Here is a 19,919-nt window from a genome sequence, read left to right as displayed (position 1 = left end):
CGGGTGATGTGTGTGCAGTGATTTCAATCAACCCTTTTGTACGGTTCCCTAATATTCTATTTACATTTTACCTTTATTTATACTAGTTGTAGGACCCGTGTAAACACACGGGTAGGTTTAATAACCATCGAAATCAAATATTAAAAAATAGATTATAATATATCATTTAAATTGTTTGTGTTTAGTTACATATCTTTATAAAACAATGTTAAAAACAATATGTGTTAGTATTATAAGTATCATGATAAAAGTTTTTGTCTACATCTATATGTAAATTATGATGTTACATTATATCATCACAGCCTCCTACTTTCAAATAATTAAAAGCAGCAAAAAAGTAAAGCAAACAGAGCTTCATTCAATTGATCAAAACACAATATAAGAAGATCATCAACTCATATATGATCAGAAGATCAAAGGGTAAAAGGGAGGTTATTATAAGAAACCCTCACACTCTCAACGGAGCCTCATTCACTTGATCAAAACACAATATTCCATGTAAGAGGCGCATAAGTTTGCTATCACAATATGGAACACGAGCACCTTCTTTCCATTACTTTTTCAATGAGCACCTTCTTTCCATTACTTGCAATGGAGGTAGAAGACAGGTGTGTTATTACTCATGTTCAAGATAACCTCTTTCGTGTTCATGTGAGCAAGAAGAGAGGAAGACACAAAGGATGTGTCAAACACAGTTCAGATGATACAGGTTTAGGTAATAAGAAGAAACCCTCTATTGAAAAAGCAACCAGTGATAGTGTTTTGGTGGAAAACGTGGAGGGGTCGGTCACATTGTCGAGCGTTGTCAGGAAATGCTATTTCATTTCTGACAACCCTTGACAATGTGACCGACCCCTCCACGTTTTCCACCAAAACACTATCACTGGTTGCTTCTGTTTCTTCTTCTTACCTGAATCTGTATCATCTGAACTGTGTTTGACACATCCTTTGTGTCTTCCTCTCTTCTTGCTCACATGAACACGAAAAAAGTTATCTTGAACATGAGTAATAACACACTTGTCTTCTACCTCCATTGCAAGTAAGGTTCTTTGAATCATTTTGGCTCTTTTCTTAGATCTTTGAGGGAGTTTACACCCTTTCATTGCCATAAAGTCTTCTTCTTTCTCTTTGCTTGATAATGTAGTAAACAATCTGCGCCACAAAACCAAAATATTTCTATGTTTTTGTGGAGACAATTACTATCCAATAAGTTTCAAAACCACATTGAAAAATCATACATAACAACCTAATTTTCGAGATGTATTAAGGAAAACCATTACCTGATATGTAAACGGAAAGAATATGATGGCTCAATGATGGTTGCTGTCATTAGATGCATTGAGACCTAACAAAAAGAATGTGATGGCTTAAGTATAATTATAAACTTATTAACAAATGAGACCATATTAATTTAAAATTTAACCTTATAATAACCAAGAGGCAATCTTTGTATAGTCTGAAACATAAGTTATCTTTGAACATGGGTCATTGCGAAAACAAATACTAAAAAATAGATTATGTCCTTGCATGAAAAACAAAATCGATAAATTTAGGGAAAATGGGTTTGAAAGATGATTAACCAACAGTAGAGGATCTCATTCTACAACTCCGATAAATGCAAGGGTGTTCTCAAATAATGGTTTCCTAGATGTTTGAAAACCAACAAAGAACGAAAAATGTCCACAGTGCTGCTTCTTTGGACATTTATCGGGCTTCAAACATCTAGGAAGCATTATTTGAAAACACCCCTGAATTTATCGAGGCTATAGAATGAGATCCTCTACTGTTGGCTAATCATCTTTCAATCCCATTTTCCCTAAATTTATCAATTCTGTTTTTCATACCTCCCAAAGCCACCTATCCGCCTGAAGAGAGATCGAAAAAGCTTGAAGTATAACCTGTACTTATTTATATGGCACCGGATTTTCACTGATTCAAGAATCTCAACATCAGCTAACAACAAAGAACCAATTTACAAACATCTTAATAGCAATCCATAATTCACATTATTAACTTCTGAATGCACTAACCGGTTTTTCCTGAAGAATTGTTGTCCAGTCTGTGTAATGTGGTGTCAATTGTACTGTTATTCCGCTTCTTCGCTGTATTAACACATTAAAATCTTAAAACATAAAAACAAACAAAATGTTCCAAAAAAAATAAACAAAACACAAATAGTTAGTTATATTCTACCAACCTTGAAGTGTTGCACCGCAGCCTCCACATGTGTACACCGGTTTGTTGCTTATCAAACTAACTGTCATCGTAATCAACAAATTGCTATTATCATGAAAACACATTTAAGAGAAAAGTAAAATGAATGAAAAACAAACAAACAACATTGAATCTATAAACATCATCCAGATTGCCTTCATTGAATCTATAAACATCATCTACAACAACCCAAAAATCATCACCACAAACAAAACCAACCAAAAAACATACAGCTAAATATGACCAATCACGACTAAGAACAAACAGACCAAGAACATCTTCAGGGATGGTAAAAGTACCTTATCTTTCAGAGTGAACAACAATAAAGAATTGAGACTAACCGTCATGATCTGTAGGAGAATGTGACAAATTCACAGGAACCAGGTCCAAACGTCAATTTATATGACCGATCTACAAACGAAAAAATGGAAAACTTACCAGCGTCCTCAGATACAGCTAAATACCCATCTCAAACCAACCAAACACCATTTTCTTGTATAGATGTCAGAAGGATTATACACGATTCCTTTTCAAAACCTTAATCACCAACACAGCATCAGCGAAGGTCTTTCATGGTGAACTTACAAAACATTTGTATTGTCATAATGCAAGGCTCAGATTGTGCATAAAGATGACAACACCATGATTGCAAGAGAGGTTGCATGAACAACTGCCATCCTACAACCTTGCCATACCATAATGCTATCTTCATTCAATTTTTACTCAGATCTACAAAATCATCATAGCCTCATCTTGAAAGGACAAGAAAAATGCACTTTACAATATGCATTGGGAGATGAAATCGGCATTTAATTCACCTGTGAGAAGTAATCATATCTGAAGTCTCTCTTTCTTCTTCACTCTTTCTTCTCATAATAATAATAATAATAATAAAATGTTATATTATATATTACAATTAAAAAATAGAATTATGATATCAGCATGTACATGTGGCATAGCTTAGGAGTTGACACGTAGGCAGATTTACATCATGCTGAAGTCTCTTATTATAGATAGTATAAATATAAATATAAATAGATTATTTAGATTAAAATTGGATTTATGACATCAGCATGGACAATGTGGCATATCTCAAAAGTTGACACGTAAGCAAAGTGAGGTCACTTTACTTACGTGTCAATCACTGAGATATGCCACATTGTCCATACTGATGTCATAAATCCAATTTAATCTATATAATATTGTATATAATAACAGTGCCTCGGTAGCAACATCACATACAGTGGGTGTAATTCAGCAAGATCTGTTGGTAAAACCACCATAGCCACACGACCACATGAAAACAAAACACAGCTAAATAGGAAAACTTACCAGCGTCCTCAGATACAGCTAAATAGACATTTCAGACCAACCAAACTCCCTTTTCTTGTATAGATGTGACAACGATTATACACGATTGCTTTTCAAAACCTTAATCAACAACACAGCGTCGGCGAAGGTCATTGATTGTGAACTTGCAAAACATTCGAGTTGTCAGAATGACAGGCTCAGATTATGCATAAAGATGACAACACCATGGCTGCAAGAGAGGTTGCATGAACAACTACCATCCTACAACCTTGCCATACCATAATGCTATCTTCATTCAATGTTTAATCAGATCTACAAAATCATCATAGCCTCATGTTGAAAGGACAAGAAAAACACCATAGTTTTAGTCTCAGGTGAGAAGCATCTCATCAACATCATTGACTGATTATCCCTTAGCTGACATCGATCTCAAAATCATCAAACGAACATCTATAATCTATATAACAACCTATAATAAGAGATGAGAAGCTGATGTCGTTTTGATGAATTTCCCTTAGGTGACATCGATCTCATCATCATCAACCGAACATCGATTAATTCAGATTTATGACATGACCATTCGCATAACAATTTCAGCTGAATAAAGAGATAACAAAAATTAATATACTTTTTGTTTGGGGCAACACACTTTATTTGAACCAGAGGTGAGTTTTTAAACTTCTGTAAAATGACAATTTTACCCCTGAACTAACTGAACTTTTTAACTGAGGTGAGTTTTTTTGGACTGATATGACACGTTTCGAGAATGTCAAGGAGGAACATGGTACAATTTTGAAATTTAGCCTGAAATAATATAAGTGGACAAACCACAGGGAAATAACGATCGAAACACAATGTTTAAATAATAAGCAAGAACTAAAAAAGTTCTAAATGTCGCTTTCTTATTTACTCACCTCTGGCATTAGATAACTGCAAAGATCAGGTGCAGACGGTAGATTCAAAACTTCATCTTCATAGTGTGTTCAGTAACCCTCCTTATAAAATTCTCATCAAATTCTCTGAACAACAACACATAATAAGTAAATAAACCATTCTTCACGTGTATTATGTATGCAATAAAAATCTGATATTTTTTTATTTAAATAAACATCATACTTGAAAAAAACCAGCTCTAACGTTACATGCAACGTTCCTTGCCACACACAGAACTGGAACAGCATTTGCAGTCTATAAACAAAGCATATTATTAATAAATTAGAAAATTAATAATAAAAAATAAACGAAGAAACTAAGAATGTAATTTTACAATACCTTTGCTTGAGGAGCATAATAAGGAGTAAAAGCAGGCACCACATGAACTCACAGTTGATCTTTTTCTTCCCAAACTTTTAATCTATCGTCAATTACCATATCTTTAAACACATTCAACAACGATTTGCGTGCACCTACATAAAAAATAAAATTTCAAAATTTTTGGATATCACTTTCATATCCATTTCTAAACTCCATACACCAAACACAACCTAGGATATTTTTCTTAGTTAAAATAAAAGACATGCCTGATTTGACACATACAACACGGTTCAATAGTTGCTTTGGAGTGATTAGGTGGGTCCCAGTATCGAGCAACCTCCACATTTCCAATGCGTAATCTCTTTCGGGCATAGTGCAGATATAAACTTCAAATCGTTTGCGTCCTTTTGCAATCAAATAGCTTCTCAAATCCTTCCAAGCGGGTCTAACCTCACAAGCACACTGATATCATGAATCTGTATAGGCAAACAAATTATGATTATAACTGATCAAAGCATATAAATACAGGAGACATACATTCATTCTGCATTCATACCTTCCATATCCAACTCATAATAAGACGAAAAATAATGAAAGATATAATTAGTCACATGTCTAAAGTGTGAATTCAACTATTTTACACATAAACTTCCAATCATGTATAACATAACTTTAAACATTTAATGACATTGCATCTGTTTCAGTTAAACCTTCAGTACAAAGACGAATTATAATCATTACTATGCCCGTCTTTAGCTAAATTAACTTCTATAATCCGGTCATTAGGTCACAATTCAAATAATTTCAACAGTCCATCTTTCCTTTTATTACTATAAAGACGAATAGTAATCTTTTCATTTCGTCTTTAACCACAATAGCCGTTACCCGACCTACCTGTTTTGAGCCAAATTGAGATGGCAATGATCAATTTTACCTTGAGAATCCTCTTTCCTTGTCAACAATTGTACCTTCAAGACGAAGAACCACAGTTACTTTAAGTAAAACCTGGAAACAAAGTGCAATCAAAATTTAAAGTTAAGACCAATATTGAAGGGGTATGGTCCCAAAAAGTCGCGCAAACCTCATAACAGGTTGCACGTGAGACCATACTCCTTAGCATAACAACTTGATAATAACAGCCTCGCGCAGCTTACGTCACATTATGACTTAGCCCCGCGCGAGAAAGAGTACATAATGAACTCAGATAGCAACACTTAGTATAAAAACAATGGTATAAGTGAACACACTAACCCCGCGCGGGTTAGTTGCCACCAAACAAAATCCTCTCCATAGGAAGACGCGCTGTTACCTACAGAGGTACACAGGGTACAAGTGGCAGTAAAAAGAGCCAATGAGCGTCCAGCAGGCTCTGTTCAATCGTGCGCCACGATCTTCTGACGATAAGTACACAAGGACGCCTACATGGCACCAATCAAGAGACGGGGACAACTGTCCCACGATCTCCACTTGTCTGCTGATGACAGAAGGGACAACAAGGCCGACAACAATGACACGTGGCTCCAATCAAGGTGCGCCAGCACCGACGAGCATCTAGAAGCCACTAAGCAGTCGAGGCCAGCGAGGCAAAGAGCATATTCGTTGTTGTCCGTTTCTGGCCCAAGGCCCATCAGCCCACAACCTCTTACACCTCTCCGGCTATAAATAGAGACCTTACTTCACAGGTTAAGCATTCTATTCTCTCGGCTCTCACTCTTTACTACTTAATTACTCTCAAAGCAATCGCTTATTCTCACGCCGGAGCCCGGTTAAGAGGGAAACCCCCACATTCCCCTCTTAACGAGTAACGGTGTTCTGTTTTGCAGGTTGAGTAACCAGTCGGAGCTCAAATACCTAAAAGAAGATTAACCTCTATGAAAGGAACATAAACCCATCTAATTAATACCTTAATTAGAACCCGTGTTTCTTCATTGGCGCCCACCGATTTTTTCTATAACCACCCTCATCTTCTTTATTTGAGCCTTTGACATCTTTTCATCCTTCGACTATGACCGGTCAAGGAATCTTTCCAGAGTTCGGCTTCGGAGCCAACTCCAACACGGCCTTGGGTGAAGGAGTCCAAAACCTCCAAGCCCAAATCGAAGAGATAGGTGAAGTTGAGATCACCAACACGGGGGGTCAGCGCGGGAGCGTTACCCGTATCACACAAATGGCTACCCCAGGTAACAACGGCGAAGGACCGTCCAACCCGGTGCCACCTCAAAATGTATCTGCATTACTTGGCTTACCAGAGGGCGAAACCCCAGCCTCGTGGTATGCCAAGAACATCGCCACTATCAATGCAGCATACCAATCGCTCATCGCGCAGCAAGCAGTGTTGACGGCAGAACCGTCCTTGGTCACTCCTCCTAGTCAGGGGGTGCGCCAAATGCCACCACCAGCCAATCTTCAAGGCAGAACCAACAGGCCTCCCCCTACAAGACGTGTAAGCGTACAAGACACGCGCGATACAAGAGGGGAAACGGATAGTCACTATGAATATCCGTCGAACCTTCAACGAGGCCCTGTTCACAGCCGGCTCACGCCGCGCAACATGAACAATGAATGGGAAGAAACCGACCCATATGATCCTACATGGGAAGGTGATGAAGAGTCGTCAGTCTTCAATCGTTTACCAAAAAACCACGAGTACTATAAGCCAAGACAACACATTGGCTATACAGAAGAGGCTGAAAGAGATTTCCGCCTGGCTTACAGGCCAGCGGAAGCTGCGGAACACTCCAAGTTTATCCCGAAAATCGCACTCGCACCACTCTCACGAGAGAAGCTACCCCCAACCGTTGGGAAATTCAATGGGTTGACTGACCCAGACGACCACGTCAGAACATTCACGAGTGTGGGCTGCATGGGAGGTTGGAACATGCCCATGTGGTGCCACCTGTTCATTCAAACGCTGACCGGAGCGGCTCGCGCCTGGTTTGACAGCCTTCCGCCCGGAAAAATTAAGTCATGGACAGACTTCAAGACACAATTCTTAAGCTATTTTAGCCAACAACGTCGCTATCAGCGTGATACGGCGGAAGTAGAAGACATATGGCGAAGGGATGGTGAAGGTCTGGAGGACTTCATCACGCGTTTCAACAAAGAATGTTTAGAGATTGGCGGCGTCAGTGAGCAACTCATGCGCTGCCACTTCAAGAAGGCTATACGCTGTGATAGCCTCATTAGAACCATCACAGGCAAAGATGGGATGCCAAAAGAGTGGGATAAACTGATGGAAGCAGCAAAGATCGTCGCGCAAACCGAGGAGTCCCTTGCTGGTGGAAAGGGTTATTACTCCGAAGATCGATTTTCAAGAGCAAACGAGAGGCCGCGCGACAACAACAACAACAAGCGCAACAAGTACAAGAGTCATGACTGGAAGTCTGAGAGACCCAGAGGCCGCGACGACAGGCCACGTTACAGAGAAGATGCGCGAGATACGATTGACCGAATCGGTTACAAGAAAGCAGTCAGAGACGACAACCGCGACAAACACTGGACTCCGCTCACAAAAACTCCAAAAGAGGTGTTGATGACGGAGAATGTCGATTTCAAGGCGCCAAGGCCGATGACAAACAAGAAAGGGCAAGACCCTAACTTATACTGCGATTTTCACAAAGATTCGGGGCATTTGACCGATGACTGCTACAGTTTGCGCCAGGAAATCGAAAGAGCGCTCAAAAGCGGCAAGCTAAGCCATTTAGTGAAGAATGTACGCAAGGACACCCGTCAACTCCAGCGTCATGATGAAGGCAGCCACAAAAAGGTGAGACGGCTAGAGACTCACATGGTCAACGGACCAAGATACACCGCGAGAGAAAAGGGCAAACGGCCCTACGAGCCTTCTTGGCAAGAACAGCAAGTCATATTCCCAGTAGTGCGCGGCGGTCCTCGCGCTACACGACCAGTCGTCATTACTGGTATAATTGGTCACTATGAAACAGAGTACATCTTCATCGACCCAGGAAGCACAGCCGACATCATCTACGAACAATGTTTCAATCAATTCGATGAAGAAGACAAAGCGAGACTCGAGCCAGTCGATTATCCTTTGTCCGGCTTTTGCAACGAAATGGTCTTCCCTCTCGGCCAAATCAGTTTCCCTGTCACACTATGTGACGGGAAACATTCAAGAACAACAAATGTGAACTTTATGGTAATGCCAGTGAAATCAAGGCATGATGTGCTTCTTGGAAGGGAAACACAAGGCGAACTAAACATGGTGACTTCAACACCTCATTCTGCCATAGGTTTTCCTACCAAGACAGGCGTCGCAATCATATACGCCAAGAAAGAAGTGATGTCAACTGAAGAGCTGCGCCCAACAAAAGCGGCGAAGGTCTCTACGACCGAGCCAGAAAAATGGGTCCTAAACCGCAAATACCCAGAGCAGACAGTGACAATTGGCCACGCCATTTCGTCAGACATCAGAAAACATTTAAAGCAACTGCTGTTCCGCAACATGGATATTTTTGCCTGGACCCCGTCAGATATGACCGGCGTCCCGCGCAACATAACCGAACATTGCTTAAACACGTACCCTTCTGTAGAACCAAAAGCCCAGCGAAGGCGCAGCCTAGGCGCGGATAAGACAAAAGCGATGAATGAGCAAGTATGTGAGCTGCTCAAGGCTGGAATCCTGAGAGAGGTAAGATACCAAAGCTGGGTCGCGAACCCTGTGATGGTAGAAAAATCAAATGGCGGATGGCGCATGTGCGTTGATTACACTGATCTCAACAAGGCGTGCCCAAAGGATTGCTATTCCTTGCCTGAGATCGATAAAAAAATTGATTCTCTCGCGCCATACCGATGGAAGTGCTTTCTGGATTGCTATAAAGGATACCATCAAGTGCAGATGAAGCTAGAAGATGAAGACAAGACAGCCTTCAGGACTGATCTTGGAATATTCTGCTACACCAAAATGCCTTTTGGTTTAAAGAATGCAGGCGCGACCTATCAACGCTTGATGGACAAAACCTTCGCAGGTGACATCGGAAAGCACATTGAGGTTTACATCGATGATCTAGTGGTGAAAAGTCCCGAAGAGGACCAAATGTTAAAAGACATCGAAAAAACGTTCAACTCATTGCGCAGCGTAAATATGAAACTAAACCCAGCCAAGTGTTCCTTTGGCATGGAAGAAGGAAAGTTTCTGGGCTTCATTGTCACAAACGGCGGTTTCAAGGTGAACCCAGAGAAGGTACAAGCTATAGAACGAATGCCCTCGCCAAGAAACATCAAGGAAATGCAACGACTAGCCGGCCGGCTGGCCGCGCTAAATCGATTTCTTTCCAATCACGCCGCAAAGTCGTATCCCTTCATTAGCACGTTGCGCAACTGTGTGAAGAAGCAAGAGTTCAAATGGACCCCGGAAGCCGAAACAGCTTTTCAACAAATGAAAGCGTGTCTGATCGAACTCCCTACGCTGACGGCACCGTTTGAAAAAGAGCCCCTTGTGCTGTACTTGTCCTCCTCGGATAAGGCAGTAGGGTCAGTATTGTTGGTAGACAGGAACGGCGTGCAAACCCCGATCTATTACGTCAGCAGGATACTCACAGACCCAGAAACAAGATATTCCACAATGGAAAAGCTGGTTCTTGCGCTACTACACGCCTCCCGAAGATTGCGCCGATACTTCACAGGCCATGTGATAACTGTGCTTACCAATTTCCACATTGGCACTATACTTCAGAAGCCTGAGACATCAGGCAGATTGGCAAAATGGGCCATTGAACTGGGCGGCCATAACATCTTGTATAGGCCGCGCCCAGCCATTAAGGGGCAGGTCCTCGCCGACTTCATCACAGAAGTGCCGGCTGATAAAATCAAGGAGTGCGAGATGGTAGAGACGCCCAAGGAAAACACAGCAGAGGAGATTTGGATGCTTTACACTGACGGGGCATCAAATGAAGATGGCGCGGGAGCAGGTTTACGTCTAGTGAGCCCAGAAAAGCACGAGTTTACTTACGCCATTAAGCTCGACTTCAAGAACACCAACAATGAAGCTGAGTATGAGGCTTTTCTGGCAGGCTTACGCCTCGCCATCAAGATGGGAGCAAAAAACTTGCGCGCACATGTGGATTCACTCCTGATAGCCAGTCAAGTAAATGGCATATACGACGCGAAGGGTGAAGTCATGGCTTTATATCTGGAACAAGCGAAAGAATTGCTCCAACAATTCAAAACCCACGAAGTCATACATATCAATCGCTCAGAAAACAAGCCCGCAGATGCCCTGAGCAAGCTCGCCTCGACCTCCTTTCAACATCTAGCCAAGGATGTAAGGATAGAGGTACTCAAAAACCCATCGGTTTTACTGCGCCAAGTTAACGTAATCGAAACAGGGCAGACATCATGGATGACCCCTATCATCCAATACTTGGGAGAGGGGGTGCTTCCTGAGAAAAAAGCGGAAGCAAGAAAGATCCAAAACAAAGCCCTACAGTACGAAATGAACAACGGTATCTTGTACCGAAAATCCTTCTTGGGACCACTACTGCGCTGTGTGGACCCCCAGGACGCGAATTATTTGATAAGGGAAATCCACGAAGGGATTTGCGGCATCCACTCCGGACCAAGGATGGTCGTCGCGAAGATCATGAGCGCCGGTTACTACTGGCCGGGTATGCATGTTGACGCAATGAAGGAGATCCGCAAGTGTGACTCTTGCCAGAGGCACGCTCCAAAAACGTTGCGGCCTAAAAATGATCTTATCCCCGTGTCCACCGCATGGCCCTTTCAGCAATGGGGAATTGACATGGTAGGACCCTTCCCGGATGCCCCCGGCGCCGTAAAGTTCATCATAGTAGCTGTCGACTACTTCACGAAGTGGGTAGAAGCCAAAGCCCTTGCATCCACCACAGCCATGATTGTGCGCAAGTTCATATGGGAGCACATCATATGCAGATTCGGCCTCCCGCTCAAGATCGTGACAGACAACGGCACCAACTTCGCGTCAGACGATCTTAAGAACTGGATGAAGGAGATGAACATTGAACACACTTTCACCTCCGTTGCGCACCCACAAGGCAACGGACAAGTGGAAAGTGTGAACAAATGCATCGTCGAAGGGATAAAGGCCAGATTAGGAACAAGGCGGCGCGGATGGGTCGATGAGCTCCCAAGCATTTTATGGGCTCATCGGACCATGCCAAAGACAAGTACCGGCGAAACCCCTTTCAGCCTAGTCTATGGCTCAGAGGCGGTAATCCCGGCAGAGATTGGCTTGCCCTCGCCGCGAATGACCACGGTCAACACGGTTGACAATGAAGCAGAAAGGCGTCTAGACTTAGACTTGTTAGAAGAACGGCGTGAAATCGCAAGAATCAGAGAGGCCAAATACAAAACCCAGCTGGAAAGGTACTACAACACAAGGGTTCGCATTTGTACCTTCAATCCAGGGGAGTACGTCTTTCGCGACAACGAAGCGTCAAATGCGGAACGCCCAGGGAAATTGGCACCTAAATGGGAAGGCCCATATCTGATTCATGAGGTCCTAGGCAAAGGGGCCTACAAATTGCGCACCTTAGATGGCCACATCTTACCAAGAACTTGGAATGCGCAACAATTGCGCAAATGCTATATGTAACCTTTTCGGCCTCGCGCCATTTTTCAATTTCGCCACGCCGGCTACGAGCCATTGGCATATATGTATGAAGGCCTAAGAGCCAACTTCTGATTTGAATGAAAACATATGACATGTTCTATTACATTGTTTTTTCGTTACAAATGCATGTTAAACTTCTGATTAGCGCGAAAACACTCCAGCATTTTGAGATGGTTCAAAACCACCTCCAAGGTCCTCCGCAAACAAAGCGCGAGACCGGGTGGCCACCTTATACTTAGAAAACGCTTCCATTTATTCGAGCTAATTTAACCTAAGTTTTTACAGCAATGCAATAATTGCAACAGAAAAAACGAAGACATTTCATTGTCATTAAAACTGCGCAAAAGCGCATCACTTACAATCAAGTCAGAAACAAAGGCACAAACGCCTATCAACAAACTAACAACCTACTCTATTTGTCTTCTTTCTTCTCACCATCATCATCTTCGTTCCCCTCACCATCGTCGCCATCGTCATCACCTCCGCCATCATCACCAGCTGCTTCCTCATCAGATGATTCAACAGTAATCGGTGGATCAAGGATCGCCTTGAGGCGCTGACACCAATCATCCTTTTTTAAGGCACTAACAACCAAGTCCATGATGGGCAAGGAGAGGTTGTCATATGAGTTCTCAGCACTGGCCAGCGCAGCATCAGCTTGTTCCGTCACTGAGCAATGACTTGTATCGAATTCTTGTCCCAGCATTCGCTCAACGTGATCAGCACACTCCAGGTAACCTCCTCGATGACCAACTGCACGCGCCGCATCCGTAAGAGCAGCAACAGCGCGATCTAGCTCGCCGGCGTTCAAGATGGAATTGGCAACCTTCATCAAAAGAGGAGCATTAAGAATAAACTCTTCAACATGTTAAAGAAAAAGGTAAGGCAAAAAGGACTTACCAGCACTATTCCCCGAGTGCGCATCCATTCTGCTTCAGAAACAAGCGTGTCCACAATGCCTTGGGCCTCAGAATAATTTGTCTGAGCCACGTTAAGCGCCGCAGTGCTGACAGCACGCGCCTCCTCAGCATCGATGGCCTTGACCTTCTCTGCCTCAAGGTCGATCTCCAGGGACTCACATCTGTCGATTTGTTCATCCAAGCGACGTTTGAGCTCCGCAATCTCAACGTCCTTGGCCTGGAGATCTTTGTCCTTGGTGGACAGCTGAACCTTAGCTTCAGACAACTCAACCTGGAAGTTGGCAAATGACTTAGAAATTTTATAAACAACAAAGGAGAAAACGAAAGGAAAATCAACTAACCTCCATCTGTTGTTTAGCGGCTGTCTCAACCTGCGCTTCCTCCACCTTCGATGTCAGCTCCGCTATCTTAGCCTCAAGACCAACAATTTTTTGTCGAGCCGCATAGGCGCGCTCGTTGTCCTGGGCGCAGATGCGCTTGAACTCGGCCTTCTCCTTGGCCAGTTGCTCTTCCACATTATGAAGTTTCTTTTGCAGGCCCTCGCGACCCCACTCTTCAGCTTTCCTATCAGCCTCAAACTTGGCTTTCTCCTCATCAAATGTGGCCTTAGCCTTCTCAAATTCACCAACACGTTTTAGCACACGTTCTCGGTAAGCCTCCCAGTCGGCGCGCTCTCTGACCATTGTTCGCCATTCACGAACTATCTGATGGTTAGCAGATCGAGCGTTGGCCTCGGCAAGAATGTAAGTGCGGTACAACATTTCATGCGGCTTCGCCTTTTGACGGTTAACTTCGCCAGGAGTGAATTGGTTCAAGTACCAATCGCGAGAAGGACCAAATTCAACAAACGTATCCTTCTGCCTTAAGCTCCAAGGGGCTTGATGAGGAGCATCACCACGTTCCTCTTCAGTATAAGTTTTATAATATATGTCCCCGACGGTATCCTTCGCACCTATCACATTGGGGTTATAGCCCCCAGCTCCTCCAGAGCTTGCACCACTAGACACATAGCGCCCTAACCCCTTAGAAGTAACAATCGGCGCAGCAGGGGGAGGTTTTGGGACACCAGACTGCCCTTGAACAGAAGACTGATCGGCAGCTCTTTCTTTCCTCGCCTCTTCCGCCTTCCTCTGCCTATCCGCCTCCTCCCTCAGCTTTCTCTCCTCTTCCGCTTTCCTCTTCCTCTCCGCCTCCAGCTTTCTCTCCTCCTCCTCCTTCCTCTTTTTCTCTTCCTCTTCTTTGCGCTTTAGCTCTTCAGCCTTCTTCTGCGCAGCAATCCTACTCTCTTCTTTCCTCCGATCCTCTTCTGCCTTTCGCTGCGCTTCAGCAGTTTTCGCAGCATCACGCGCAGCAGAATCGGAAGGTTCAGTGGCAACCTTAGGTCTTTTCGTGCTGGGTTCAACAAACTTAACCCCCTTTTCAGGGGTCTTCTTCTTGATCTCTACAAGAATAAAGCAAACGCACTTGAGCAAAAAGAGGTTAAATTATAAAGAAGGGAGATAAGAGCATACCAGGAGAAAACTGGTATAACGAGCGCAACTTGCTCTTCTTCCCAACAACGGGAATAACAACTGAAACAGGCGCAGAGGCCATACCAGTTGTCGCCTCGCTTCTACCCCTCTTTCTTCCAATCAACGGGGCAGTCTCTTCTTCCTCTTCTTCTTCATCCTCAGGTTGAGATGGAGTTGCGTCAGCATCCGGGTTACGAGAACCCGCGCTCCCAGAGCCCTTTGACCCACCAGCGCCAGTCTTTCCCATAGCTGCATATGATAAACCTTCATAAGAGTCACTGATTATCACGTAATCGTCTAAGTCACGTTGCCGGAGGCGAAGCGTACCTTTGACAGCAGCAGTAGTTGCGCGACTGGCGCCAGGACCCTTGCTGGTCACTTCAACATCCGCCTTCTTTTTCTTCTTCGAAGGTTTCTTCTTCTTCTCCTCTGGGTCAACCCCCAGATCGCGCAACACACCTGCAAAGATTTTAGGCAACGAACTTAACTCGCCATTCGAAGACCCTACTGACTCCTCGCTGGAAAGATAGAAAGTCTCTTTCCCAGCAGAAGTCACAGAGCGCAATGGACGAGGTTTAGGATAGTGCGCACCTTCAGTTGCATCCGGCGGCGAGGCGAAGGCGTCAGCAGCAGGAAACATGAAGTTCCCCTTTATCTGGTCATACCAGCCTTCCTCATCATCGCGCAGAGGGCGAACGCCCATGGAGCCACCAAAGGCTGGGAAGGCAGCCTGATAGAGTTGCGTCTCTACACAACAAAAACAAAGTATAAGAAACCAGTTAAGTGAATGTACTCGGAAACAAAACAAAAAGGGGGAAAGTATCTAACCTTGATCCCCGATCTTCAAGACCGGGAGTTCCCTGCTACTAGGTGACCACTGGTCACTCATCTTGGCAGCAACCAGAACATTCTCCCCAAATACCCGGTTAGGGGTTGCGGTAAGCCGCTGATACCACTGAGCAGACTTCGGTATAGGAAGGTCCTCCTTTGGTATAACCTCGGTCCATTCCCTAAACGGCATAGCTATTGGCAAGACTTCCTCCCGGATGAAGAAGAACTTGGGTTTCCAGTCATGGAAACTCTTGGGAGGATTCAACAAAATCTTCTTTGCCGTACCACGGCTAGCAAAAGAAAAGAACCCCATTGTTCTTTGCAGTTGATAGAAGACACGAAACTTATTCACCGTCGGCTCAATGCCGTGAGATTGACACAAGAACTCAAAGTGCCTCACCCTCACCATCCCAGGTGGGCTTAACTGTGAGATATGAAACTTGTAGTAGGACAATATGCTACCAAAGAAGTTAGTCGCCGGCAGCCGGAAGTTTCCTTGAAGGAAGAAGTCTTCGAACAAAGTAATGTAACCGGGTGGGGCATCAGCCGCGGTCTGACCCTGAGCAGGGTACCGGGCATCCCACTCCGGTGGAAACCTAAAACTTCGAACGATCTGTTCGAATAAACCTAAGTCCCATCTCAGGACTGGGACTGGCCCCTCCTCACTAGCAGGAGCTTCTTGATGTTCTTCGCTCATATTTCAAGAAAAAGCTGGAAAAAACTTGAAGAAAGTTTGAAGATTTGAAGAAAGTTTGAAGAAGATGAAGAACAATATGAAGACTCAAAGAGAAAAAGGGAGAAGAAACGAAGAGAAAGTGAATCTCTCACCTTTCTCTTCGGATATATATACCCATCGCATTTAATGCGATGGGTAACCGTGCCGCACTCGCCGCAGGGGCAACCAACGAGAGGTTGCCACGTCAAGCGGAAAAGCAGGGACGACGGTTACCACGCGCGCGTGGCATCCACTCTCCTGACATGAAGTGCAACCGCCGCAGGCGGCATGATGACATCCGTGCCAGGGGTCAACTCAAGCGTCGCTCTCAGCGACTTATCTCACCAACCTGTCAGAGGTTCAAATTTCGAAGTTTCCCGCCATAAAACGTGCAAGTAACTTCATGCAGAAGTCACAAGAGTCGCGCCAGATATACGTAAACTGCTAACACCTCGCGCGATTAAAAGGACAACTTCCCCTTCTCTTATTTTTATCAAGTCCAGAGCTCCAACCACTTGCGTTGCGCATGGTGCAGCACTGGACTGGGGGGACTTGAAGGGGTATGGTCCCAAAAAGTCGCGCAAACCTCATAACAGGTTGCACGTGAGACCATACTCCTTAGCATAACAACTTGATAATAACAGCCTCGCGCAGCTTACGTCACATTATGACTTAGCCCCGCGCGAGAAAGAGTACATAATGAACTCAGATAGCAACACTTAGTATAAAAACAATGGTATAAGTGAACACACTAACCCCGCGCGGGTTAGTTGCCACCAAACAAAATCCTCTCCATAGGAAGACGCGCTGTTACCTACAGAGGTACACAGGGTACAAGTGGCAGTAAAAAGAGCCAATGAGCGTCCAGCAGGCTCTGTTCAATCGTGCGCCACGATCTTCTGACGATAAGTACACAAGGACGCCTACATGGCACCAATCAAGAGACGGGGACAACTGTCCCACGATCTCCACTTGTCTGCTGATGACAGAAGGGACAACAAGGCCGACAACAATGACACGTGGCTCCAATCAAGGTGCGCCAGCACCGACGAGCATCTAGAAGCCACTAAGCAGTCGAGGCCAGCGAGGCAAAGAGCATATTCGTTGTTGTCCGTTTCTGGCCCAAGGCCCATCAGCCCACAACCTCTTACACCTCTCCGGCTATAAATAGAGACCTTACTTCACAGGTTAAGCATTCTATTCTCTCGGCTCTCACTCTTTACTACTTAATTACTCTCAAAGCAATCGCTTATTCTCACGCCGGAGCCCGGTTAAGAGGGAAACCCCCACATTCCCCTCTTAACGAGTAACGGTGTTCTGTTTTGCAGGTTGAGTAACCAGTCGGAGCTCAAATACCTAAAAGAAGATTAACCTCTATGAAAGGAACATAAACCCATCTAATTAATACCTTAATTAGAACCCGTGTTTCTTCAAATATAAATCGAAGTAAAAAATGTTTACCGTATCATCACTTAAAGGAGAAAAGAATTGAAAGGAGCTACCTTTGATGTTAACCTCTTCAATCACATTCGTTCATCAGCTTTGAACCAACACTCTTAACCTCACATGCCCTTTGAAAGCTCACAACTTTCTTCGTGCCTAATAACAACCAAAATCTTTGTATTAGCATATTCAAAATGCAATGATATAACAGTTTTAAGCAGAGTTTACGCAGAAAACATTACCAAGAATATATGATATTTAAAATGGTTTATTAAAAAGCATCATTAAAAAGAATATATGATATTTAAGTTCACTTTGTTGTTTATGCTCACTTTATATCATTAGGGCTCCAAATCAATAGGGCATTCAACTTAAAAAAAATTATACATGATATTTAAAATTCTTAAGTAAATGGGTCGAAATTGCCACCTCTAAATGGTAACCGTACCTCAAACTTGTTCTATACGCCCTGTTAGCGTCAACCTTAACTGTCCTGATCCTACATCCCAAATCTGTCCACAATCAATACAAAAAAAAAAACAAAAAAAAAGTGGTCGGTTACAGTTTAAGAAACATGGGTTTGTTGATTCGAAATTGTTGTGGATTCACAAAATTGTAAACTAAATTTGGTGTTTGAGAAATGTACCTTGATATTTCTTGTTCCTCATATATAGCTTTCTAATGAAGTTGTGTACCGATATCCTTTTCCTTTCTGTTGTGGGTACTTAACTGAACTAATTATATGAAATTAAGCTATAAATAAATAAGAAACTATGTGCTAAATAACATTTACTAACATGTAGCCATAATTATTTAACTAACATAAAACCACAACAGCACTTAATCAAAAATCCGTCTACGATTTAATCTCTTTAACTCCTGTGGATATAATCATTCATACGGTTAATAACAATGATAATTACTATAAAACACATGCATCATTACTGAATTAAAGGCCACCAAGCATATCCAAACCAATAACAATGATAATTTAAGAAACTTGACCAAAGTCAAAATCAAAACCCCAAGCTTGAATTTTTATTCGCAAATTCAGACCAATAACTTCACCAAACACCAAAACCCCATTTCTAGATTAATATCAAAAAACTTAATGCAAAACACAAGACCTCCAAAACCATGCTCTATAGAAAACTTGTAGTCATGTACCACACGCTTAACAACGTGTACATCTTCATTTGTTCCTAAAGCAACCAACACACTTCATCAATGTTGTTTCTTGTCAATCAAGACACAAAACCCTCATTACCCAACCAATAAAAATAAGAAAAAACAACAAAAAAAACTTATATGATTCATTGAGATGAAAGATTCGAAATCTCCGTTTCCTGCCATAACCGCCGCTACGGTGGCCGAAAAAACAATTCAAATGCAATAGAGAAGACATGGGGGCTAATCTGAAATCACAAAACAAAACAAAACAAACCAAATTCACACACAACAAACCTGAAATCACCACAAAGTGCACACACACCACCGGTAACCGCCGGTAACCGCTCAACAAACTTCTTCAACTCGCCAGTTTCATGCAACTGCTTCACCTCCTCCGCTCCTCCGATGTACTTTCCGCCGATGAAAACCCTAGGTAACTGTAACTGCAACTTCGTCTTGTCAATCTCGTCTTCATCTTCAAACTCACCAGCTTCTGACATGATATTCTGCAGATCGATTGAACGCTTCTACACATTTGGGGGAATTAGGGTGATTGTGAGGATGATGGAAGAGTAATTGGTTTTAGAAAGAGAATGATGGAAGAGAGAGAAAATCTTTATCTGAGATTTGTTTTTAGGTTTATGTTTTAAAATGGGCTTTCAAATTTGAAATTTTTTAAATTGTCCCGCCTAAAAATACCACTAATTAATTCTAATAAAAATCAGATTTATAGATTATAGATTATTTATAAATCGGAATTATGACATTATCATTGACATGTGGCATAGCTTAGGAGTTGACACATAGGCAAATTTACATCAGCCCAAAGTCTCTTATTATAGATAGTATAGATTCATTTCATATGTTGTAGTGCATCATTATGTACTTCATCTTCTTCCATTTTTCTACCGACTACAACAGAGCCAGAGTTCCGCCGGCCGGAA

At 43.0% G+C, this 19,919-nt stretch overlaps 1 protein-coding gene and 1 long non-coding RNA gene across 9 annotated transcripts; both read right to left on the bottom strand.

Moving 5' to 3' along the window:
- Nucleotides 1-1,082: 1,082 nt before the first annotated feature.
- On the bottom strand, nucleotides 1,083-4,933 carry LOC110873617. Of its 5 annotated transcripts, none has more exons than XR_002555302.2 (8): nucleotides 4,798-4,933; nucleotides 4,642-4,713; nucleotides 2,198-4,544; nucleotides 2,031-2,102; nucleotides 1,845-1,929; nucleotides 1,424-1,522; nucleotides 1,281-1,345; nucleotides 1,083-1,152 (listed from the first exon to the last, which is right to left on the bottom strand). It is a non-coding gene; the product is annotated as an uncharacterized LOC110873617 (long non-coding RNA). The 5 variants fall into 5 exon arrangements; XR_004864935.1 differs by having other exon boundaries at nucleotides 1,424-1,929; nucleotides 2,198-2,564; nucleotides 2,653-4,544; XR_004864934.1 differs by having other exon boundaries at nucleotides 1,424-1,929; nucleotides 2,198-3,645; nucleotides 4,440-4,544.
- Nucleotides 4,934-12,493: 7,560 nt separating this feature from the next.
- On the bottom strand, nucleotides 12,494-17,237 carry LOC110873615. Of its 4 annotated transcripts, XM_035976565.1 has the most exons (7): nucleotides 15,645-17,237; nucleotides 15,408-15,563; nucleotides 15,144-15,275; nucleotides 14,817-15,065; nucleotides 13,647-14,746; nucleotides 13,286-13,576; nucleotides 12,494-13,211 (listed from the first exon to the last, which is right to left on the bottom strand). In XM_035976565.1, the coding sequence occupies exons 1-7, from the start codon at nucleotides 16,342-16,344 to the stop codon at nucleotides 12,798-12,800; spliced, it is 3,042 nt and encodes a 1,013-aa protein (XP_035832458.1). In that variant the 5' UTR covers nucleotides 16,345-17,237; the 3' UTR covers nucleotides 12,494-12,797. The 4 variants fall into 4 exon arrangements, with proteins under 4 accessions (XP_035832458.1, XP_021978268.1, XP_035832457.1 ...); XM_022122576.2 differs by having other exon boundaries at nucleotides 15,144-15,563; XM_035976564.1 differs by having other exon boundaries at nucleotides 14,817-15,275.
- Between the last annotated feature and the right edge of the window lie 2,682 nt (nucleotides 17,238-19,919).

Source organism: Helianthus annuus, chromosome 8, assembly GCF_002127325.2.
Source record: "Helianthus annuus cultivar XRQ/B chromosome 8, HanXRQr2.0-SUNRISE, whole genome shotgun sequence".
NCBI classification, from domain to species: domain Eukaryota; kingdom Viridiplantae; phylum Streptophyta; class Magnoliopsida; order Asterales; family Asteraceae; genus Helianthus; species Helianthus annuus.
The sequence above is the reverse complement of the archived record's forward strand: the minus strand, read 5'-3'. Positions and strand labels throughout refer to the sequence as shown.